The 25,019-nt window shown below is 40.8% G+C and overlaps 1 protein-coding gene across 2 annotated transcripts in view; it reads left to right on the plus strand.

Moving 5' to 3' along the window:
- The window catches only part of fat2 (FAT atypical cadherin 2), a 105,136-nt gene that overhangs the window by 59,539 nt on the left and 20,578 nt on the right, over nucleotides 1-25,019 (plus strand). For both annotated transcript variants that reach the window (XM_047584860.1, XM_047584861.1), the window contains exons 16-23: nucleotides 745-1,134; nucleotides 11,767-11,978; nucleotides 13,494-13,631; nucleotides 13,717-13,860; nucleotides 17,945-18,142; nucleotides 19,068-19,668; nucleotides 19,888-20,088; nucleotides 23,624-23,781. In XM_047584860.1, the coding sequence (XP_047440816.1) occupies nucleotides 745-1,134; nucleotides 11,767-11,978; nucleotides 13,494-13,631; nucleotides 13,717-13,860; nucleotides 17,945-18,142; nucleotides 19,068-19,668; nucleotides 19,888-20,088; nucleotides 23,624-23,781 (2,042 nt within the window). The remainder of the gene's footprint in view (nucleotides 1-744; nucleotides 1,135-11,766; nucleotides 11,979-13,493; nucleotides 13,632-13,716; nucleotides 13,861-17,944; nucleotides 18,143-19,067; nucleotides 19,669-19,887; nucleotides 20,089-23,623; nucleotides 23,782-25,019) is intronic.

Consider the following 25,019-nt stretch of genomic DNA (forward strand, 5'->3'; position numbering starts at 1 on the left):
CCTTCTCCCCCTTGTTCCTCCTTAACCTTATGATTTATTACATTTATTTATTTAATGAATGAATGAGTAAATCCTCATACTCCCTCTCCTTTCTCTGCTTTATTCTCCTCCTGCTCCCTCTTTGTCCTTCTTCTCTTAAATCCTCTTCTCCTTCCTCCTCCCTCGAACCCTTTTCTACTTCAGAGTTTGTTTTATTTGAATAATCAGCACAAGAAAAACACGTCTCTTCAGAACCTCCTGAACTTATTTTTACGACCGTCTGCAACCTCTGTCTTTAAAACTACCCTCTAGACTCTAGATTGGAGTTTTTTCTGCAGCTCATTCAGATGAAAGCACCGGCACAAAAGTGCACACGGAGGCTTTTTACTGCTCGATAGCTGCGCTGTTATCTACATCTGCTGGATATTCCGTCACTTACCATCTCTGTAACCACTCCAATGAAAAAAGTTTCTCTCATTTGATTGCAGGGCTTGAAAGGTTCATGTTGTTTTAGGCGCCTGCACTTTTAATCACAAACACTCATGGTCAATCTGATACCAGTAAATACAGGGCTAGTTTTTTTGCCTTTAGTTATTTGATTATTCAACCCCCAACCCCCCAAATGACTTCCTCCCTAGTTTCTGCCGTCTACGTCCACCACATTTAATGTCCAACGTTATAGATGGTTGTTGCTGTTTGTCTTCCTTTGTGTTTGTGTAGCTACAGCCACGTGGAAACAAATAAAGTCTAAACTCTGTGCTGCAGGTATAAACTCGGAGGTGAAGTACTCCCTCCTGACCGGCGACGACGGCTACTTCTCCCTGGACGAGTTTTCGGGGATCCTGCGCCTGGAGCGACCTCTGAGCCCCGACACGCCGCCCACCTTCGAGCTGAAGGTGAAGGCCACCGACCGCGGCCTCCCCCGTCACCTCTACTCCGTCGCCACGGTGACGGTGGACGTGGTCTCCCTGGACGACTACCAGCCCGTCTTCCTGAGCTCGGAGTACACGGCCCAGGTCCCCGAGTCGGCGGCGGTCGGGTCGACGGTGCTCAGCGTCTCGGCGCTCACCAGAGACGGAGGAGGACCGGACCCCATCGTGTACCGCGTCGTCTCCGGGAACGAGGACGGACGCTTCCTGCTGGACTCGCACACAGGTCAGAACATTTATCATCGCTAATACTTACAACTGGAGATGGGATCAGATGAAGACGTCTTGGTCGTTTTCTTCTACTCTAGACTTTCAGGAGATGGAGGATTTTCTTTTCTACTCCTTCCTCTTGTCCTTCTACTCCCCTTTCTTCTTCTGCTACATCTCTTTTCTTCTTCTTCCTCCTTCCTTGTCTGCTTCTGTCTCTACCCTTTCCTCTTTTTCCTTTTCTCCTCCTCTCGTTTTTTTCTTGTTCTTCTATATCCTTTACTTCCTCTTCCTCATTATTTATTTGAACTTATTACTTATTTTCTTGTTTGTCTTCTTCTTCTGGGATTGTAAATAAAGTTGGAGGAAAAAACTTCTTCTTCTGAACCAAAGCAAAGACGCGTGAAAGATGAGAACTTGGAAATAAAAAAACAATAAATCTCTGAAACTTTTTGACAAAATTGCTGCAGAATTTAAATTCCTCACGTTCTCTGAGCATCAGCTGAGTTTGTTCCCTCCTTTGTTTCCTTTTTGAAGCAACTCAACCTCATTTTTCTGCACAAAAACAGAAATCGGCATTGATTTGATTTCCCTCTGAGGTTGCTCGGGGCGACCAAGTCTCTGCACATTGCTTGGGTTTTAAATTAATAATTATTACAAGATAAAGAATTTTCTCAGCATTAAAATGCATCAGTGTGAAATACTTTGGGGATTTAATAGTTTGACATTTAAGACTAAAACAATATTAGTTCAATATCTGTTTAAAGGGGGTTCTTCCTCTTGAATTGTTCTCCTGAATAAATCTTCTCATCTGTCCTTCTTCACTATATATTTTTTTATTCTCCCACAAAGCTGCAGTTGTACAAATGAGCTTCTGACCTTCAGTTCCCAGCTTCTGTCCCTTGTTGGGTTTTAAAAACTTTCCGTCTCTGGCTTTTGGACGGTCTCACAGCCTCCTGCCAGTAAATCGGTAAAGGCCAGCTGGTGGGAGGAACTCGCTCATTGATCAGTGTCCGCCGCATTAGGTTTCATTATTTAGTGAGACTTTAGAAGTTTGAAAAGCAGAATCTGGAAATAAAGTTGGACAAAAAGACATTTTGGAGGTTTGGTTTGTTGACTGAAGACTTTATTTGGGAAAGAAAGGGACAATGCACATTAATGTAAATGTGCCAGATTATGGCCCAAAGGCTGGTTCCCTTCTGCAGTCACATTGGCAGGATGACAAAAAAAATACATATATATAAAATAAAAAGAACGACATATCACTAAGAAATGCAGTATTAATGAAAGGAAAGAAAGAGATAAAATGTTAAAGTGATTTAACCTCCTGAGACCTGAGCTTTTGTTTGTTGGTCTGCATTTTTAATTCCTTTGAGATATTTGGGATCAGTTGGACCTGAGACATATAAAAACTAAGCATCGTCTCTGAACAGAAAAAAAAAAAAAAATGTCCTCATATGTGGACAATGGGATTATTTGATTATTTATATTATAATAAAGTCACCAATGTGTAACAAAATATAGAACTGTTTATTTTAATGGCTGAGCAAAGACAGAATTGCAAAGAATGAAGTCAAGCGAGTACTTGCTAATTAGCATAAATTGCTAATTTGTTAAATTTGGGCATCACATCAAACTAGAAACATTAATAAGCATAAATAAATACGTATTAACCTTTGCTGCCACTAGATGGCAAACTAAACCATCCCCCAGGGGGTCCGTGGAGGTAGGCCTACTGCAGGGCGGTCACAAAATCTTAAGTTCATTAGACATTTCTTTTTTCATTTCTTTTTCATTTCCCACCCACGATTTTCCAGAACAGCCACCTTACTGTTCCGCATGTTTGAAAATATATATAAAGAACAGTTTGGTTTAAGACTCTGGGTTTAAATGAAGCAGAATAAGCTGCAATAAAACCTAAAACTTAACGTCCCCATATGAGGACGCAGGGTCTCAGGAGGTTAAAGGTGTCAAGGCTGGAGCTTTCCCTTATAGAAGGAGGTCGACTGTTTCACACTGAACTTCCTTTATAAGACGGCACATTCTGACCAAACAAGGTTCTTCCACTCGTGTCGGCTCTGGACGGACCGAGTAGTGTTAGAAAACTGATATTTATTCACGAAACAAGTTCAACAAGGGGTTTTGTTTTAAAAAAAAAAAAGAAAAAAAAGATGGCCTCATTAAATCTAAAGTTTAACGGTCCAGGGCGTCTCCTTCTCTACAGCTTCCGCTAATCCATAAATGATTGTCTCCGAGGTGTTTTTTCAGGCCTTAACACCAGCTTCTCCGAGTTCTTGTCTTATTTACAGTTTGGATTTAACGCTTCAGTGAATGAATCCATTCACCGCACGGTCGCTGACAATCACATTACTGTCTGAGCTGCTGAATCAGCATCTGTGCAAAGACGTGTCAGCGGCGGTAATGAAAACTCAGTCACAGGCAGGAATTGATTCATGGCCCAGATGTGAAACGAATCAGAATCACTTTGGATTGTTTGTTTGTTTGTTTTTTCTTCATAAGACATTCAATACCTGTGACCAATTTGATCAAGGTTATTCTAAATGAAATTATACTGATGCTTCAACATTTTTAGATGAAATAGCCCCTATTCGTTCTTTATGCTAGCTTAGCTTAGCATAATGACTAGAAACTACCTAGCCTGTCATTTTCACATTTAAAATCTTTAATTAGATTAAACACACAAGATAGATGCAACATGTTAGTCGGGTTGGGCAGTCGTGCTAGCTGTGTCCACTTGTTTCCAGTCGTTATGCTAAGCTAAGCTAACAGTTTCACAGCCATAGCTTCGTATCCAGGAAACGTAAATGGGAGTATTTTTGGAAAACAAGAAGATGAATATATCTCAAACATGTTGATTAATACCTTAAATGTATTATTATTATTATTTCCCTTTGAAGTCATGCTTTCTGTTCCAGTTGTTATGCTAAGCTAAGCTAACTCTTGCACAGCTGTAGGTTCATAAATGTGACAGTATCACTCATCATCTAATTCAGGCATAAACAAATACGTCAATATCGCCCCGACTTGTTCTATTATTCCTTCACGCTATCTGTTTCAATTGTTATGCTAAGCTAAGCTAAGCTAAATCTTTGCTGTAGGTTCATATCCAGAAAAAAAACATACGTGCCAGTATTACTCATCTCCTGATTCAGGTCTCAACAAGATCACAAATACTTGCCATCGTGTTGAACTATTCTCTTTGGAGCCGTGCTAGCTTCAATTATTAGTGGCTATGCTAAGCTAAGCTAACCTTATCACTGCCATGGCTTTGTCTCATCCATATTTGTTAAAATAATACACTTGAGGGACTCTAACACAACAAAAACTTACTCAGATTCGTCCCTTTTAACTTATTCTTGGCCAAACCTGTTGAGGATTAGTGATAATTCTTCTGTTGAAGAGTTTTTGGAGGGAGTTTATTTTTGTAGCGCAGCCATGAAGAGAAGAGCTCTCAGAGCCTGTTTGTGTTCGCTCTCTGCTGAAGGAGCCAGAGATTTAATTCACTCTCAGTGGAAGTGTTCAGACAGATGTATTCAGGGACGTGGGGGGACATGTCCCCCTCAGACATGTACTGACCACAGTCCACTGGGGCTGCACGATTAAGGCCTAAATGATCATCACAGTTATTCATCATGTTAGAGAAAACTTAACTTCTTTAAGATAAGATTAAGATCTTTAGGTATTTGGGATTAGTAGTAGGACCCAAGAAGTATAAAAATAAGCATCATCTTTGAACTGGAAGTAGGTTTTGAAATAAATTATGTCCCCGTGTGAGGACGCCGGGTCTCAGGAGGATAAACAAACAATATTCAAACAGTTTTCAGTGTAAAATGAAACTTTAAAGTAAAACAAATGCTTAATAATAATAATTTAAAAACATTTTTTTTGTTTTGTTTTTGTTTGAAGAAGAGGAAGAGGACGGTGGTTAAGAGGAGGAAGAACAAGGAAGAGATAGATTATAGAGTATGAGGAGGAGGAAGATGGAGAAGAAGAGAAAATCAGATTTAATCACGTTACAAAATATGCAAATGAATCATGTGAAGATTATAAATGAAAACTGAAGGAACATTAATTAGCTCTTATTGATAATTAGTTCCTTATATTTAATGATTCACTGCTTTGTCTTTTGATCATTTTATAGATATTCATGGTTCATTTTTAAGGTTTAATTTAACTAAATTTTAATGTTGACTCTATTTTCCATCCAGTAAATGGATTTGTTTTTGTTTTTTTTTATATAAAGACCAGTGAAAGACGTGTTGATTGAGAAGCTGAGCCTGTCTGGACCTGATGTCTTGGCTCTGCTCTCTGTTATTTTGGTTATACGCCCAAACGCCAGCTAACACAGATGTGCGCCAACACGTCCTGATACACCACGGTCGGATTTATGATCCAAACTGACATTTTTCTTTTTACTTTCAATCTTGCATTCTTTATTTTATGCGTGTTTTTCTTTCCTTATAGAGTTCAGTTCATTTTATAAATGATGGTTTGTTCAGATTTGTGAACGATGAAACTTGAACGAGCTCAGAATGAAGCGAGGAGCCGTTATTGACAGAGAACTGGCAGCGAGCTGACGAACACCGATCGTATCTGTGTTTACATCAGAGACCTGCCACAATAAATCTTACACATTAGAATAATCACCTGAACGCAGCACGACGACAGGTACAGAGAGCAGAGAGGACGTGGAGGGAACGATTTATTTACAGTAACGGCTCAGAAAAGTTAGCACTGACAGATATTTATTTATTTATTTATTTATTTATTTATTGCAAACTTTGTGTGTACATAATGTGTGCGCTACTTCTGGTGCAGATAAGATGGCGCTGTCCCTCTGATGGTTCTTCTACTGGCTCTGTTTACCTCTCTCGGATATTTTTGTTCGGGGTTGTGGAGCGTGCACGTACGCGTTGTCTAGTTAAAGTCGGATTAAGGCGTATACATGCTGGAGAAAAATCCATTTCCAATCTCATTATCTGGGCGTTTTAACCAGATAAGGAGAACTTTGATTTTAGTCGGAGTAACGTGTTTATGTGCATTTAAGTTGTCCAGTTAGAGTCGGATTAAGGCAATAATTAATTATTTTTACTATGTACTATGTAAAAACATTCAACACCCTCAGGAAGCCGTTCTCTGATGAGTCATCTCAAGGAAAAACCGACACAATATTAGGAAGGTGGTCATAATGTTACGCCTGATCATTTTTGGACCTTAAAGTTCAAAAATTGAAGATGTTTTGTTTCAGTTTAGACTTTATGAGCTCCTGAAGCTGAAGGCTGACAGAAACTAAACGGGTCTGTTCTTGCCCTTTTCTTTGACACCTCTGTTGCTTTGTTATTAGTCTGTATTCTCGGTTGTGTAATTACGATAATTCAGTGAAACGGGGACATTTTGCCTGCGCTTACTTATCCACACAGCTGTTTGAGTGTTCAGACTTGATGTTAGGGTGCAGTGACAACGCTGGAATGATTTTAAAATATCTAGTTTTCTATATTTCTGTCAATAAATCTGTTAAAAGACGAGCGTGAGCAAGTGTTGCTACGGTGCGTCTAAAAACAAAGCTGAAAGATTAATAGAAACATCTGTGAGTCTGTTCAGGGCCCAGAGTTCAGCGCGCCCCTTGTGGCTGGTAAAGGTAATAACAACCAGTAAAACTACAGTTTATTTGTACCTGGATACGTTCAGTCCTGTTTCTTCAATAATGAGAACATCAAGGCAACAGAAAGATTTTCAAAATAAAACTCTTTTTGATAATGTTGTAGTAAAAAAAACATCAGATTAATTTACATTTAAGAGCAGCAGATTATATTATAGTAAAAATATTATATAAGTTTTGCAAAACAATATGAGCTGCAAAGAAGAACAAGGTAATAAATAGGACTTAATTGTTGGTTTTCCAGATTTTTGTTTTTGTTTGTAAATTTTACTTCAACCTCATTCTTATTTTATTTTATTTTATTTCATTTTATTTTATTTTATTTTATGTATGTGTTATGTCTATGTTGTTGTTTTTTTAATTCATTGATTAAAACGAAAACAATTCAATATAAACACAAATATTGCCAAAGGATCAGAAAGAAGAATAATCTGATATAATCTGCCCCTTTATCCACAATAAGCAGCAAAAGAATGAGAATAATAAAACACTGACTGTCACATTTCCATTTTAGTTCCCAATTCATCTATGTTTTTTTCTATGTCGTAACTCTTGGACAAAAAATTGAATCTAAGCTGAAAGGAATAAAAATGGATCTCATTTCAATGAACACGGCAACAAACAAGTACATATATGGCTTCAAATTGCTTCCATTTATTTTGCCACCTTAGGTTTTAATTTAATTGCTTTAACGTTTTTAATTCTTCCTTATCAGCCGCTGGTTTTCATCTGGTCACATTTACACGTGAACATTAGCTGTGAGATAATAAAACGATCAAACTGGACGTCACTGTGGGAAAGAATCCACGGGACGGATGTGAATGAGATGTGAGGCGCTGATAGAAATGAAGCCCTGGAGCTCGGCCGTATGAATGAATAAATATCAGCACGTGGATCGTTGTGAGTAGCTGCAGGAATCACCTTGATCTCAGAACAAAAAAAACAAAAAAACAAATCGATGAAGTGAGACCTGTGTGAATAATTTACCTGTAGTTGGAGGGCGGTTTGTGTTGGATCCCACTTTGCTTTCTCTTAATGAAGAGCCCTCCAGCAGACTGGCTGGCAGCCCGACACACTCTCCCCCACCCTCCCACTCTCACCCTCTCACCCTCCCACTCCCACTCCCACTCCCACTCTCTGCTGCAGTGGGCAGATCCACTCCGGCTCCGTGGGCTGTAATAAACTCACTCAGTGGTGTCCCGTGAACGCTGAAAAAGAAAAAGACAACAAATTACAGTTTGCTTACCGTCTCCAAACAGTTGAGTTTGTAAAAAGCTCAGAGTGACGATTCCACCAAAACAGTAATTACGTGTTTAGATGTGGTTTGCTGATTGCTGAGAGATTTTCGGATTTGAAGGGAGTTTTTACTGGAAAGGAAATAGACGTTTTCTTATAAAAATATTTCATCTAGCTACGAGGTGTTTGTGTTGGCCGACGGGCCGCGCTACTGTCAGTTCTGATCTTTTTATGGCGCTCTGGTGTTTTTATGTTGCCTTAACTTAACGGACGACTGTTGGTCTTTCTTAACGGATAAAGCTTTGGATTTATTTTTTTGTTTTGGGAATAACTTCGTTCAAAAAGCCCCAGACTGTGTGGTTTACGTTCAGTATTTGGTCAGAGATGTGCAGCCTGAAAACTTTCCTGACACCTGGCAACAGTGTTTTTTTGGGGAAAACCATATCTAAAATAAGATGATCTTTTCTTTCTGCGGTGGATTAACGCAGATTCCGTGTGCAAACTGGAGAAGCAGGAACATTTAAGATTAGAGCTCAAACTGGACTTTGTTATTTGTGTGAAGGCAACGAGATTTATGGTTAATAGACATTTATGTTTCCATCAAAATGAAATTTTGGTGCAATAGCTCAGTACTGAGCAGAAAGTGTATCTACAAGTATACAGATATAAAAAACTTCGTATAAAAAAAAAGATAAATATAGGATAAATATATTACACAGTATTATTTATATAGAACATTGTAAGTGGAAGTGGAGCCGTCCTGTGGAGATGAAGGAGAGAAGTTTATGAGTTTATGTGTTGTTTGTTTTTATAACAAACATTGAGGCATCTGGAATTCAGACATTTCAAGAACTGGAGAGGAGCTGTGGTTTAAATAGGAACATCTGTGGGTGGTGCACAAATGAAACTCACATCTGTAATGAACAAATACTCACCTGCATTTAGGAGAAGTAGCTCTTCAGGCCATGATTCAGTTGTTCACCTGCACCTGAAGGACAAGACTCAAGCCAGAGAAAACGTTTGGTTAGAACCAAGAATCTATTCCTCAATGGAAAACCATTCTATGAACAACGTAGGACTGAGATCTGCTAAACTCTTGAGTCTTTCTGGGAATTATTGGGTCATTAAAGAACCACAAATTGTGTAAAACAAACCTTCCAGGTTGATCTGAGCAGAATATTGGGTCATGAACAGGCCCCAGTCACGTGAGTTTCAAACGAACCCACAGATGAAACCAGAAACATGCGGGTTAGATTTCTAGGGAGCTCAGTTTGGGTCTTGGAAAGAACTTAGTTATAAACCACCTGTTACTCTTCTGTCCATCACCTCATTAAGCTCCACCCAAAGGATTTGATTGGCCCAGCAGAATCACTTAAGACCAACTGTCTACCACAAAATGTCTTTGAGGAGGCTTAAATTTGTCTGGTTAATACCAAATTATGTCTTTTATTTGATATAAAAGTGTGTTTTCTCCTACAACATTTATGGGTCATTCTACAGAAATGGTGCAAAGTTAGTTGGAGTTGGAAACATCTGGAAATAAATGTGTCTTTTCCCCCCAAAACTTTTTATGTACGTTAGTTCCGTAATATCCACCAGGTACATATTTGTAGTAGTTGTACAGTTTATTCTGATTTTGGAATATTTTTTCCTCTCCCAAAATGTGTCTCCTTCTGAAACAGAATGAAATATCACATGTTTAAGCATCATTTGTCAGAATAATTTGATTTTGAATCCAATTTTTCTTTGAAAAGTTATTTAAACTGATTAGAAAGTTAACAATCAATTAGTTTTAATCTACTTTAAACCAAACACCAACATAACATCTTAGTTGATCAATCATATTTTTGACAAAACATCCCATGTTTCAATACTGAGCACAATATCTTGTTTGTCACAGCTGAATAAGACTGTCGTCATTTTATGTTAATAAAAAAACTCATAAATGTTGAACACATGCAATCAGCGTGTGGTTATATATAGCAGCATCATTTATAACCGCTGGAAGCGTCTGGTAACAAGTCTGTTGATGAAATGACCAGCGGGTGAAAAGGTCTATCTGTTCAGGTCCAGCAGTTTCAATAGCAGACTCAAATAAAATAATAAAAATAAAAAAAGGACATTCCTCTGACGCCTCTTTATCACCGCCGCCATAAATTGAGGTTTCACACGTGGTTGACAGATACATACATACCTCTGCTGAGAGATTTAAAGTTCCTGAAAGGTTAAACTCACAGCTTCACTGAACTGACAAAAGTAAGACTTCAGTAGATATCTCATGCACACAAGGTGCTTTTGACTTACAGGGAGATATTACCATCCAAAGCGCCGCGCTCGTGCCCTGAGAACATCCATTTTGAACAGCGCATTATATCTGTCACTCCACATAATGTGGGTTTTGCATTCCAGCGAGGTGTGCGATCAAGCAGAGCAGCAGTTCACCAGGAGGGTAGAGGACGGGGAGGAGGCGACTGTTCAGATGTGCAATTGAAAAAAGCAGCGGCGCCGAAGAATGAAATGCACAGACTTCTCATTTATATGTCTGTCCTGTGTGGTTTCATTCAGCACAAGAAAAAAAAAAAAAAACACATCAGCTCCTGACAGAATACTTATCCATCAAACAGCTGAACGCCCATCGGTAAAGACCTGTCTACATTTAAAGCAATTCACTTGTTGCTTTGTAGCCGACACTCGGTTGATAATGGACGGTCCAGGCTGTGGATGCCGACGTGGCCTCTTGTATATTTCCCACAAGTGAAACTGTTTCCCTCGTGTTTGGTGAATTCTGTGTTTGCGTCATATTGGTCGTCGCATCAAAGTAGAGATTAGTTTAACTGGGTGCTGCCTACTCTGTGTGAAATGACACCCACATGCTAAATACAATAGTGCTGCGTTATTAGCTATTTAAAATGTTATATTACGGTTAAATGTAAACGGTAACACACAAAGCTCGGACATTAGCATGCTAATCAATGCGTGTATGAATTTTTGAAGCTCAGTGTGGTGTCTGCAGGCGTCGCCATGTTGGCAGTGTCCGACTCTCCTATGGATAATTCCCCTTTAGTAATTCCTCCATTGATAACACAACTGCATGGGGAGTATGTTTAAATTATGTCAAGGCTTAAAGATGGACATTTTAACGTGGACGTCCATGAGGTTTTTGACACTTTCCTCGTTTGCCTTGTTTTTAATTGAACTTTCCCAGAAGACAAACACTGATGAAAGCCTACTAGGAGTTTATTTTATCCAGTCGTCCTTTCTCTGGTGAACTGGATCTTTTCCAGCAGGTTGAACCAAACACATTTATCACAGTGAAAGCAAATTTAAGCCGAGGTTCTGTGACTCCGTGTTCAGCCAGCCGGTGTGTATTTGTAATGACGCGTCCACTGGTGGAGGTGGAGAAAATTGAACAGCAACGCACAACTTCATCAGGACTTGTGAGTCTCACAGTGCTTCTGTTTACAAGCTGCAGCAACAGTTAGTTGACTCGATGTACGAACTCCATCAGAAGTAATTTCATCATCTCCCAAGTATTTGCTGTAACATAACATCGACCTCTGCACAGGTCTCTGCACACACTTGTATTCAATAATAGTTTGTTGTGTTTTATACACAACAGGAAACCGAAGAGGAGTTGAAGGATATGTTAAGTCCTGTGAGCTTTCTCTTGATCCCCCCTCAAATTGTTTTTCCTTCCACAAAACAAACCAAAACCTTATTTAACTTTCGTCACAGGCCTTCTGACCCTCGTCGCCCCGCTGGATTTCGAAGTGTCCCGTGAGTACTACCTTTCCGTGGAGGGCAGTCGCGGCAAGTCGTCCCTCACCGACATCACCATGGTTATCGTCAACGTGACGGACGTGAACGACAACGCCCCGGTGTTCGGACGGGGCGACTACAGCGGCGAGATATCGGAAGATCTGACGCCCGGGAGCCTGGTGATGAAGGTAAGATTGGATGTTACGAATACATCAGCCACGATGGTTTTCATGCCTTCAGTAGGAAGTAAACATTCCTGCAGCAGATACACATAAGACAGATCACATAATTGAAAAAAAAGAAATGATTAAACACAGAGATTTCAGCGCATATTATTAATTCTGTACACGCAGTTGCAGTGTGACTGCAGGAGTTGATCTGGCTGCCTGTTCATGATGTACATGTGTAGTAAAAAAAAAAAAAAAACCCCAGACAGTTATCCGACAACATGTCAGCCGTCACCTGTCAGGCCAGCTGCAGAGATAACGCAGCAATAACACAGCTCGGTGGCTCGCTGATGGCGGCACCACGGCTGGATGACGAGGCTGTAATCATATGGTTTCATATTCGACATCTGTCTTCCCCCGCCGCCTGCTCCTGTCACCGTTTATCTGTAGCATGTATGCAGACAAATGGCGTACAACGCTAGAAAGGCCTTAATTTATTTCACATAATTAGGAGAGAGGCTATCAACTGTCTGTGGCCTGGGAGGAAATAACAGGATTCATTGTTGAAGTGAGGAAATGGCAGTAAAAAGGAAACCGGGGCATGCTTTTATTCAGCAAAGATTACATGGAGCTAATGTGGCCAGCAGCATATTGTTGAGGCCTGAAACCAAAGCATTTTATAGTGTAGGCAGAGGAAGGTAGAAGGAGCTACTACTAGCTGGGAGGTTACAAAGAGCTACTACTAGCTGGGGGCTATGGACTTAATACATTTAACTTATTACATTTAATTTAGGAGGCTAGCAATAGCCACTATTAGCTGGGATGCTAGGAAGAGCCACTATTGGCTGGGAGGTTAGGAAGCTATGAATAGCTACTATTAGCTAGGAGGCTAGAGAATTAGGAGGAGATGCATTTAACTTATTACATTTAATTTATGAGTCTAGAAAGAGCTGCTTTTAGCAGGGAGGATGGAAAGTTATGAAGATATATTATTAGCTGGGAAGCTAGGAAAAGCCACTATTAGGTGGGAGGCTAGAAAGCTAGGAAGAGCTACTTTTAGCCGGGAAGCTAAAACAAGCCACTATTAGCTAGGAGGCTAGAGAATTAGAAGGAGATACATTTAACTTATTACATTTAACTCACAAGTCTAGAAAAAGCTACTATTAGCTGGCTCCTATTAGATTTCTAAAGCTGTCCAGACCTGTAAGAAAATGGCAAAATAACCTTAAAAGTACACCAAGTTTCGCTCTGACTTTGCAAATTCATCCCACGGGCCTCATTGTACCCTCTAGCGGGGTGTTTTTGTCCTGCTGGCTGTATGTTTGACACCTCTGCACTAGAGCCTAGAACCTACAACTAATCTAAGAAACGATAAAGGCAGCGTTCATCCTTAATTTATCTATCTTTCCTATTTTTTTTTTATATATTTCACAACAAACTACATGATTATTAAGCGTCCATGCTATTGGACTGCATGTCTTTGTCAGTACATTGTGTTGATCAGACTTCTGACTCCATTTGAATCTTTCTCTTCAGGTCACGGCCACCGATCAGGACGGTCCCATCAACAGCCTGTTGCGTTACTCCATAGTGAGTGGAGACCTCCAGCAGCAGTTCTCCATCCACCCTCGCAGCGGTGAGATCACGATCCGCACGGCCCTGGACAGGGAGGAGGTCAGTCTGACTTATAAATGCACTCTTTCATTCCCTAAATGAATAAAGACAGTTTAAACTTCTTTCTCTTTTCCCTCCTCCCCAGATCCCTCATTACTCTCTGACGGTGCAGGCGGCCGACGAAGGACGTCCTCCTCTGTCCTCAGCGGTTGTCATCACCATCTCCGTCACAGATGTCAACGACAACCCGCCCGTCTTCTCCCAGATCAACCACAGTCTGCTGCTGCAGGTACGACGGCGTCAACGTCTCCGCCAACACACGCAAGGATGCAAAAGTCAAGTTATATACACTGTGTTGCTTAAAAGCATTTGCAGCCCGTGGAATTTTCTAGATTTCTGCATAAAAATTACACAAAAATATATTTTTAAAATCTAAACTGGCGAGAGATTTATAGCGTTGCTGAAATGCCAAAAAAAAAGAAGGTGGAGGAGGAAAACAAGAAGAAAGAAGATGAGGAAAAGGAGGAGATGAAGAAGAAGATGTAAGAGGAGATGAAGAGGAGAAGGACTAAGGAGGAGGAAAAGAAGAAGAAGAAGAAATTATTAGCTACTATAAGCTGGGAAGCTAGGAAGAGCTACTATTAGCTGGAAGGCAAGAGGATTTGAAGGAGATACATTTAACTTATTACATTCTGGTGTCATTTGTTGCGTTTCCATTACCCCCAGAAATGCACGAAACCTAAACATAGCAATGTAAAACTGGCAACAGATTCATTGTGTTCCTGAAACTGACAAAAAGAAGGTGGAGGAGAAATACAAGAAGAAAGAAGACGAGGAAAATGAGAAAGATGAAAGAGAAGATGAATATGAAAACAGATGAGGAGGAGAAGGACTAAAGAGGGGAAAAAGTGAAGAGGGTGTAAGAGAAGGACGAGGAAGGAGCAGGATTGTGTTTTTGCACAACTCGAAGAATTAATCTGACCCCTGCAGGACACCGTAGGCAAGTCTGGGACATTCTTCCCAGAGAATCCTTTGAGAAAAACTGTTTTTGTTTTCAGCTCGAAAACCAAACACATTATCAGCCTGGAGTCCCTGGAAATAATAAGTAAATAAATAAATTAAAAAAAAAAAAAATGCCTGCTGTAGAAGAACAAATGCCTGCATCAACAAAAAGTCAACAACAAAAATAAAAAATAAACAGTAAATAAATTCACCCAGAATGAAGTGCCTGCTCATCAACTCCCACAAATAACCCCCGGTGTCCTGAGAGGGGACGGCTGCATTCAAGTGTGAGGTTTGACAACTCAATGGAAAAACTCAAAGTATTTCCCATGGTGCCTTTTATTTTGAGGCATTTTACAGAACAATAGAACAAATTCCCCCCCAAAAAGCTTCTAAATGAGGCTGGACGGAGGCTGTAAACATCCATTAACACGGCCGTAGTGAAAAGTGATGAACTAACGAGGGGAGTTAATTAATTAGAGAGAAATCAGGACTCAGACTCTGTTTCTGGTTCAATCCTCTTTCTCCTTTCTCTCTTCGTTGTAAAAAATAAGCTGACCTGCGAGTGAGCTGTGGCCAACCAGAGCTCATTAAAACCGTGCTCGGAGTTCAAGAGTGAACGTCTTCAGAGAGGAACTTTGTTGGGGGATCAAAACTGAGGGAAAAGATCAGCCGTCACGATGTGGGTTTGAGTCCGAGCAGCTCGCAGGACATCAGCGGTCCTCCAATTATAGCAGCTTCTAACTGAACCACTAAACCTGAACCTGCCTCAGTCTGGACCTCTTCACGTCTCCATGGCGACGTAGGTTCAGACTTTCTGTTGCTCATTGATTCTATCATCAGATCCACCAGGAATATTACAGAAGAAGTTTTCCCCAAAAACTTTATTTCCAACTGTTTGGAGGAGGAGGAGGAGGAGGAGAGGGACAAAGAAGGGTCAAGAGGAGAAAAGGTAGAAAAAGGAAGGAAAGGAAGAATGAGAGGAAGATGAGAAGAGGAGGAAGATGAAGATAAGTGAGGAGGAGAAAAAGAAGAACGAGTGAGGATGAAGAAAGGAGAAGGACAAAGAAGGAACAGGAGGAGGGAAGAGGAGAAAGGAGAAGGAGGTGGAAGAAGAGAAGAAGAAGAAGAGAGGCGGAGAATTAGACATGTCCTCCATCATTACCTCCAGTCCTGAATGTCTACAGTAGAAGAAGACTAACCAAGATGTCTCCACGTCCCCATCGTGGTGTCGCTTCCTCATTTTCAGGGACGCCGTCTGCAGCTCTGCCCCCCAGAGAAACTCCTCGTCCAGTCAGAAAATAACTTGTTCATGAGCCAAAACATCAGCGAGCGAATCCAGAGCGAACGATACGGAGCCATCTGCTCACGCGTCCTCCGCCAGAATCTCTGGTCACGTTGGCGAGACGAGAGGAAACGAGTCGCCTCGTTTCTGTTTGTTTCTCCGACAGCTGTTGGAGGTCTTCTGCCTCAGATACGTGTCTTTGTTTTTGACTGTTTGTCAAATCTTGGACCCTCACTCTTTACACGCTCACACATCTGTTTCAGTGGAGTGTTGGGACCAGATTAGGCTGCTGTTAAATTTGAGCCTTTCCCTAAAAGCAGCAGATGGACGCGTAATTCGTTAAGTTTGTAGGACGGTCTCAAAGGATTCAGCAGCGCGGCCATGAATCACGCTGCATCTGTGCTGGTGGACTCGCATGAATAATCCACGTGAGCGCATTTCACTGTCAAATGAAACTGGATTGGATTCAGAATTTAGACTTAGATTGAAATAATTAGCCCTCTGTTACTATATTGTATATATATATATATATATATATATATATATATATATATATATATATATATATATCAGCCACAACATTATAACCACTGAGGTGAATAACATTTCAGCCGTCCTGTGACAACTCAGTGGTCTGAAAACGTCTGGACCTGACATTCATTCATGTGGATGTTAGTTAGACGTGTAGCTCCCACCTAGACCAGACCAGGCCTCCACCTCATATCATTCAGTGTGTTTACATGCACAGCTTAATGGAGCTATGCTTTCTGAATGAGGTCCTTGTCCCAGTTTACATGCAAATGGAGAAAATCTAATAACTGAAGGGAACATGTCCTCCTCCTCCACACTAGGTGGCGATATGTGTCTTTTCAGCAGGTTAATACGGTCAACTTTCCTGTTGACCTATTACGTCACTTAATAAACAAGAGTTGTTCATGCAGCAGACCGGCATTCAAACAACAACCGGATGGATAACAGTTCAGCTTTTTAATCCCTCAGGTGGTTCTTCTGCCGGCTCTGTTTACCTTCTTCTTCTGCAACCAGCTTTCTCAATGTTTTTATTCCAGGGTTATACGCCAGCATGTGGAGCTTGTGCACACACGTTGTCTAGTTAAACTCTAACTAAGGCGTATACATGCCAGAGAAAATAGATTTTCAATCTCATTATGTGGGTGTCTTGATCAGATGAGGAGAACTCCGTTTTTAGTCCAAGTAACATGTTTACATGCACTTAAGTTGTCTAGTATCTGTGGGATGATCTGCCTACATTTTGAAGAATCTCTCAAATATCGCTGAGGTGGATTTTCAGACATATAAATATAAAAGTGTACCACAAAAGTGCGATGGAAACACCTTTTATCTTTTTTTGCATTCGACGCAGGGGGTCACGTGACCAGTTGATCTGAAGTCCATCTTCCTCTAATTGAAGTCTCACATGATGAGAATTTGAATCAAATCAAATCAAACTTTACTTATTTATATATATATATACATACAATTTAAGAGAATTATGGGCAAGACAAGACTTTACAAGAGTTACAGCTTTATTATTATTATTTATTATTATTTCTTTGCTGATGTTATTCCATCATAGAGGTGGAAACCAGGATGTTGTTAGTGGGGGAGACTTGAAATGTTACGTGGGATATTGATAATGAATAAAGCTTCGTACCATCTGGGTTTTGTCTGTGGTTCCACGTTGGAGGTAAAAGAAATGGCTTCAGCCTCAAACTTCAAACCACAATCAAACTCCTGACCTGCATATTCCTACGCTCTGAAGGAACCTTTTTTTTTTTCGGTGAAATACGTCCTGAAGGTGTTGCACGTTGTAGCCCATTAACTCCAGATATTGTATACTCTGCTGTCACCTGTCTCCCAGATTGATAACCCATTTTCCATGAACCACCGATTTCTATTAATTTCAGGACACTGTAAAAAAATAAAATCAGCATGAAAGTGTTTGAGATAAGGTGATCCATCACAGCGAGCAGTTTAAGGCCTATATTTTTATTTTTTCTTAAAGTTTCTGTTTCGTGGCGCTGAAGTTGTGAGCGTTGGGGTGTTGATAAACTTTGTTTCACTGCAGGAGGGCGAGTCGGTCGGCAGCACCATCCTCCAGCTCGTGGTCACGGACAAAGACACGCCCAAGAACGGTCCGCCCTTCTCCTTCCACATCGTCAGCGGCAACGAGGGCCGCCGTTTCCACGTCGACCAGGGCGGCCTCCTGACGCTCCAGGCTCCACTCAGGAAGAAGGTCAAACCACAGCATCAGCTCAAGATACAGGTTGGAAGATTCCACAAGTCTCTTAAATCTCAACTGAGATTCACTTCTTCATCTTTTTGGCCAGAATCTGTTGCTCATTATTCGTCACACCATGATAGACATGTTAAAAAGTGGATGCTGTAATCCTGCTGCTTGTAATTGACTGGAAATATTCCCATTGGTTTCAATTGGAAATGTATAGATTTCACATGGGAATACACATAGTTTTCATATATAATCCCATGTTTGTTATTTTTTTTACATGTAATACCAAGGTTCTCACATGTAATCATGTAGTTTTCACACACATCCCATCGGTTTTACATGTAATCCAGTTATTTTCAACTGGAAATGTATGGATTTCACAATGCACATGGGTTTCACACATAATCCCACGGGTTGCACATGTAATCCGATGGGTTTCTTGTATAATCCCATGTGTTTCTTGTATAATCCCATGGGTATTCACACATAATCGCTTGGGTTTCACATGTAATCATATGGTTTCCACAACTATTTCTGTGGGTTTCATATGGAAACATACGGGGCTCTCGCATTTAATCCCATGGGTTTCACATTCACATTCACGTGTTCTAAATCCACATGTTTCTCGTGTGATTCACATATTCAACATCTGCTTTAAACATGTTTAGAACATTCAGTTAGTTTCATTTTTCCTGTATGTATCCTCTAGATGTACATTTCAGGAGGTTATTTTAAAGTTACAGCCTTCCTGACTTTTTGAGCTGAATGTGCAAATTAGTGGACTGCATTGTTTGGATTCTGCTGGTACAAATCTATTTCAGGTTCAGAAAGTGATGATTGATGGTATTGGGCTTGAAATAGCTGCATTTTCCAGTCTGGCCTATGCGGTGCTGCGAAAAGTTTAATTACAAAGATTCCATTCGATTACAGGATATTTTATAGGTGTCTTATCTTTTTCCAGGTGACAGACAGCGGCCACCCTCCCCTGTCCTCCATCTGCGTGGTCAACATCAACGTCACCGAGCAGAGCAAGTATCCTCCCTCTGTGGTGCCCTTGGAGGTCTTCATCACCACCTCCGGAGGACTGTTTGCAAACCGGGTCATCGGCAGGCTCCACGCCACGGACCAGGACCTGCAGGACGTCCTCGCCTACAATCTGGTGTCAGAAAACCCCGACGGGAAACGGTTCTCCATTGACGTAGCTGATGGTAAAATCTGGGCCGACGAGAACCTGGAGGAGGGTTCGTACGCGCTCAACGTTAGCGTGAGTGACGGGAAGTTCATCGTCTGGACCGGGGTCAAAGTTCACGTCTGGCCGGCGAGCCAGAGAGCGCTGGACTCCGGTCTGACGCTGCAGGTGGACGGAATGTCGCCGGAGGCGTTTCTGGGCGATCACTGGAGAGGCCTTCAGCGTAGCCTGGGAGACGCTCTGGGTTTACCCCGACAGGAGCTTCACCTGGCCAGCCTGCAGCAGATACCCAGCACCCAGGTCCTGGAGGCCCTGCTGGTCTGGAGACCTCAGAGCGGACGTGTCCAGTCCTTTCCAACCAGCCGACTGGCAGGTGATCAATCATCCTAATTATTAAATCATGAAAGCAGGGGTGTCAAACTCTTTTTAGTTCAGTTGCCTCATACTGTCCAAATTGATGTCAAAGCGGCCCGACCAGTAACATTTAACATTTATGTGCACAAAAATTATAAATAGCAGTTATTAATACAATTGCAGGTGTTGTTCCATTTTTGTTGTGTGCCCGTCTGAATTGTTGAACTCTTTGACGCAGGGATCATATCAAAGATCGAGTACGATCTGGGTCTCAGCATCCTCAGGATGAGCCACAACGGCTGCCTGGGTACCGGCTGTCCGCCGCGAGGATGCAGGAACGCTGTGCGGCTGTCAGGAGAGCGACTGAGCCATTTCACCACAGCCAGAGCCGGTTTCATCACCCCTCAACACACCTGGGAGAGCGTCTGCCCCTGTAACGGTACGCACATCTGTCTAAGAGTATATGTGTGCCTGAGCTTCAGAAAGCCAATAATGATGTGAGCGTTTGACGGCGGCGTTTTTAAGCAGGAATGACAATGTCGACGCTAAGTCAAAGCCTGACGCCTTGACTTCTGAGGAGCAGTGTGAGTTTAGCCGCCTCAGACGAATCTGCTGCTGCTGACAATTGATCCGATTCAAAGCTGCGGCGTTGAATAACGAACTGAACTCCAGCAGAGTCATTTCAGCCGACTCTCTCAGGTTCTCTTTAACATTCACACCAAGCATGCCGTCCTCCCACGACTCCCATCCAAGTGTGGTATAGAAAAAAAACTGATAAGTTGTAACTGAAGAAAATTGGCGCTGGCATTTATTTCTATTCTATTGTCATTTATTTATTTATAAATTTACAAGAAATTCCAGAAAGTTGCACACGCCAAACAAACAGAAGTGAGGGAACTAAATATTAAAAGACACTTTTCATTTCAGCTGAACAAACACAGCGTTTCTATGACACTGAATTTCATCAGCTTCATTCTTAAATAGTTTATGTTGGATCCTATAGGGATATAATTACTTTGGTCCAGTTTTGCCTCCACACAAACAGAATCTCCCCTGTGTCTTTAGCTGAAGAGTTTTGTTAACTTTTCTTCATTGGATGGAGTGAGTAAATAGTCTCCATAGCACCTGTTCTTGTCAGGATTAGTAGCAAAAACAGAACTTTTCATGCATAAATCTTCCATCACTTGTCTCAGATTAAACTGCTGCACTCCCTGGGAGAAAGCTTGTAGAGAGACATGTATTTTCAGACAAACTAATGAAGATATTTCTCTTCTCCACAAATCAAAGTACCCTTTTCTTCTTCTTACCTGTTACACAAAGCTGTAAATCCGCAGGATTTTATAGACATCCCTAAGAACACTTTAGGAGAGAATATGATTACACAGATTTGATTAAAGCCAGTGAGACGTCTGAACCACTGAGTAGCGGCGCCACCTTTGTCGGCTCATCTTCAGCGGTTTTTATTGGCATTCCTGTGAGGATTAGTGCTGTGCCCAAAGAATTAAAGTCAGCCAGGGCCTCTTCAGGAGAGAAACTCCTTATCGTGTTTGGAGTCCTTTTTCTCTAGGACATCTTCCGACTTTATCAGCACCATATTTTGACTATTTTGGGGGGGATTTGTCAGAGAACATGAATGAAAAACTAAAGCTTCTTGAAAGAGGACGGTGCTACAATACAATTTATCTTCAGTGCCATCCAAATCTAACTGCTTCCTGCATCTATAAAATAACAAAATAAAATCTTCCTGTCATGCATATTGCATAATAGAGACAGCAATCACTCGATGGTATTTGAAGATATCCAGTTATTATGAAAACAACAGGAGATTATTTCATACAACCAACCAATGGACTAGTTGACTGATTGGTTGATTGATGGGTTGGTTGGTTGGTTGGTAAATGGTGTAGTTGGTTGGTTGATTGATATATAGAGTAGTTGGTTGGTTGATTGGTATATGGATTGGTTGGTTGGTCGGTTGGTTGGTTGGTCTGTTGGTAAATGGAGTGGTTGGTTGGTTTATTGATTGGTTGGTTGGTTTATTGATTGGTTGATTGGTTGATTTATTTATGGAAAACACAAAGTGAGGTCTGTGAAGGTTGTCAGTCATCCAGGTCTGGTATATCCAAAAAGCGTTTTAAGAAAGTGAGATTTGCCACTCATCCAAGTAGCTTCTTCAAGTTGAGGTGTAACAGGAACATCTGTGAATGTCGCCCATGAGAAACTTGCTGGACTCGTTACTGTTAAAGTTGGGGTTTTATCTGGAGACCTGTCCCAAAAGTTCCCATAGTTAATAGTAAGAGAAATAAAATAAAATAAATAAAATAAAATAATAAGAAATAAAATAATTGATCTTTGCATTTGAACTCTGTGGGAAGAAACCAACAGCAATTAGGTCACGAGCAACTGTTTATGTTCATGAAATTGTGTGTTTTATCGACCTTTGGTGACAGAGTGAGCTTCAGTTAATCTGAAGTTTGAAGAGAAGACCAATGGGAGAGATTGATACGGTTGATTAACCCACCATATGTTCACATGGTTGGATCTTTGGGTGAAACTCTCAGTGAAGGCCATGAGTGAAATCGCTTTAAATGTGTGAAAGGCTTCTTCCTTCCTTCATCAGCAATTACTTTGTGAAACAGCCTTTCATTGATTCTCATTCATCAACCACAGACGCCAGTTATTCTTGGGTTTCAGCTCTGGGACACGAAGTGAAGGCAGCTCTTAACTTCCTGATTAATTTGAACAATCAAACTATAACTGAAACAAAAAAATATCATCTGTACACATACCCCAGAAAAAATCACTAATATGCAGACGTGCTCATTATGAAGATTAGAAAGTTGAGCCAGTACCGCAAATTAAAAGAGGAGACTGTCAGAAGTCATTACGTGAACGGTGATTGTATTTTTGACCTTTTTAATCGAGCAAAATTAAAATAGGTCAGGGATTCTGTATTAAAAAGCAATGTTTATTATTTGTTTTGAGCTTTTACATTCGGTTGATCACTTTGGTTTGACTCTGCCCAGTACATCCACAGGTCTGGTGGCATTTAAGTGGAACATTTTGCCTCCACACAGACAGTCTGGGTTTCAAACTCTTGAGCTTCAAGACACAAACAAACATCAACAGATGTTATTTTTTTTTCTTTTTAAAATACACTTTCTTCAGAGAGAAATCTGTAGCAGAAAGTAAAAAATAAAAGTTACTGGATTCAAATCCCACTTTGGGGGAACTTTAAAACCAGCAGACTTTGAGAACATGTTGTTATTTAACACCCCCACAGGCACCATTAAAGTTTCATCTAAGAGTCACAAAAAAGAAGCCTAAAAAGAAATTTTGTCTGTACACTAATTCACTCCCTTTTGCTGTTGGGCTCCTGGAGGATTTGTCCATTCATCTTTCAGTCATTTACTCTGGAGGCTTTTGTCGTTCAGACTTTTCGCTCCTCTGATTTTGTCCGTTTTCCAATAAAAAAAAAGATCAAACAAGTTTTCTATAATTCAGTTTTGTCTTTGTCTTCAGATCTGAGATAACACCCTAAACTCAGTCCACAGCTGTCATGTTTGGTGAGGGTGTAAAAACAGCACTGAAGATTAATAAAATCTTGTTCAAATAAACATGGTCAGTCTGGAGGACTTCTGTCTTCAAGTCTCATTTAACAGGGATTTACCTTAATTTTTTGCATCGTATTTTTAATTTTTACGTTACGATGAGAGATTTTAAAGTAAAAATATAAACTTGATTTTAATATTTTTAAGTTTATATTATATATATATATATATATATATGGTTGGGTGGTTAATTGGTTGATTGGTTAATTGATGGATTGGTTGCTTTGTTAATTGATGGTGGGTTTTTTTTTGATTGGTTGGTTGGTTAATCGATACATGGAAGGATTTGGTTGGTTCAATATAACTTATTATATTTAATCATATAATTTGTAAAACTGTGCCTCCCTTCCTTGTCCGTTTCAGATTCTGCTCTGAGCTTTGACGAGAAGTCCTACCTGAAGTATCTCCACGAGATGGACGAGGACAGCCAAGAGTTCAAACTGTCACTGAGGTTCAAGACCTTCAAGCCGCAGGGCCTCATCATGTCCACCAACAACACCAATGACTTTGGGGTTTTACAGGTATTTATCTCTCTGAGACTGATTTTTTTTTGTAGGAATATTCAGTTGGATACAGTAGTTTCATTCTCTTCTGTCTTTACATAAAGACGAAACAAACATAAACAATTGCTTCAACAGTTGATTAAACTTCACAGAGACTGAATAATGTAGGTAAAGTCTTCAGGGTAGCACTGGTAACGACACATGAGCTCACATGGTGAGTTAATGAAGCTGTGTTTCTGGTGATTATTCAGTTGCTGCAGCATTCATTTAAAACCGCTCCGAGGAGAAAAACCAGGAAACAAAAGACTTTGCATTTAAGGATTTGTTGGATTCACTGGAGAAATAACCCTCTTTGCCTCTCGGTTAGAAATGTCACAACAGCTCAGGCAGACGGAACGAGAGCGAGAAAATGAGGAGAAACACACAGGGCTGTAATCAAATCACAACTGGAAAAGAATCAGTATTCCATTCATTTCTAGGAAGTGCAAATATTTGCTGTTTTCTGTCCCCTGAGCTCAGGGCTCGTTTATTTTGCTCTTTAGGTTCTGCTGCTGTGGAGAGATTAAATCTTCCCTTAATTTTCAGAAGCTGTTAGTGTAACGTTGTTGTTTGACGCTAATTTACGACAAGAACCATAAAAACAAACTGATTTAATCTGAAGGATGTCTCACCAGGAAATGCCGACCACAGACGGCCACTTTTCTAGCTGATATCATTTTAAATGCCAGTATTTTATTCCTCTTTGTGCCTGCAGTCATGTTACCAGCGCCGGTGTCAAGTTTTTTTGTGTGTGTTTGTTTGCGTTTATGCGTGATATCTGGAGAGCCGTTCGCCGTTCACATTTTGTTTTTCTAATCTCGTGCTTGTCCTTTTCTGTGTTTACCGCAGACACAGATCCCAGAATAGCGAGCCTCTTTGTATCTGGGTCAACGCTGTCACAGTCACACTGCACCTGTTGACACCCTGAAACCTGGCAAACAAAATCAACTTGATTTGAAATTTTCCCTCTTGTGGAAAACGCTGACATTTTCGACAGCGTGGCGTCTAAACTGTGAATTAATCAGACTTGTCCTGGGCCTTTTCATGCTCCCTGTGCATGAGGTGTTTTTTTCTTTGTCTCCACATCGTGCTGGCTCAATCCTGCAGATGATCACGTGTTAGAGCGTATCCGTCATCTTTTTTATCTCCGTGCTGCTTCTTGTGTTTATGTGCCGAGTGCCTGATTGAATATCAGAGGCGTCGCTGAACTTCCAACC

Source organism: Mugil cephalus, chromosome 5, assembly GCF_022458985.1.
Source record: "Mugil cephalus isolate CIBA_MC_2020 chromosome 5, CIBA_Mcephalus_1.1, whole genome shotgun sequence".
Lineage (NCBI taxonomy): Eukaryota > Metazoa > Chordata > Actinopteri > Mugiliformes > Mugilidae > Mugil > Mugil cephalus.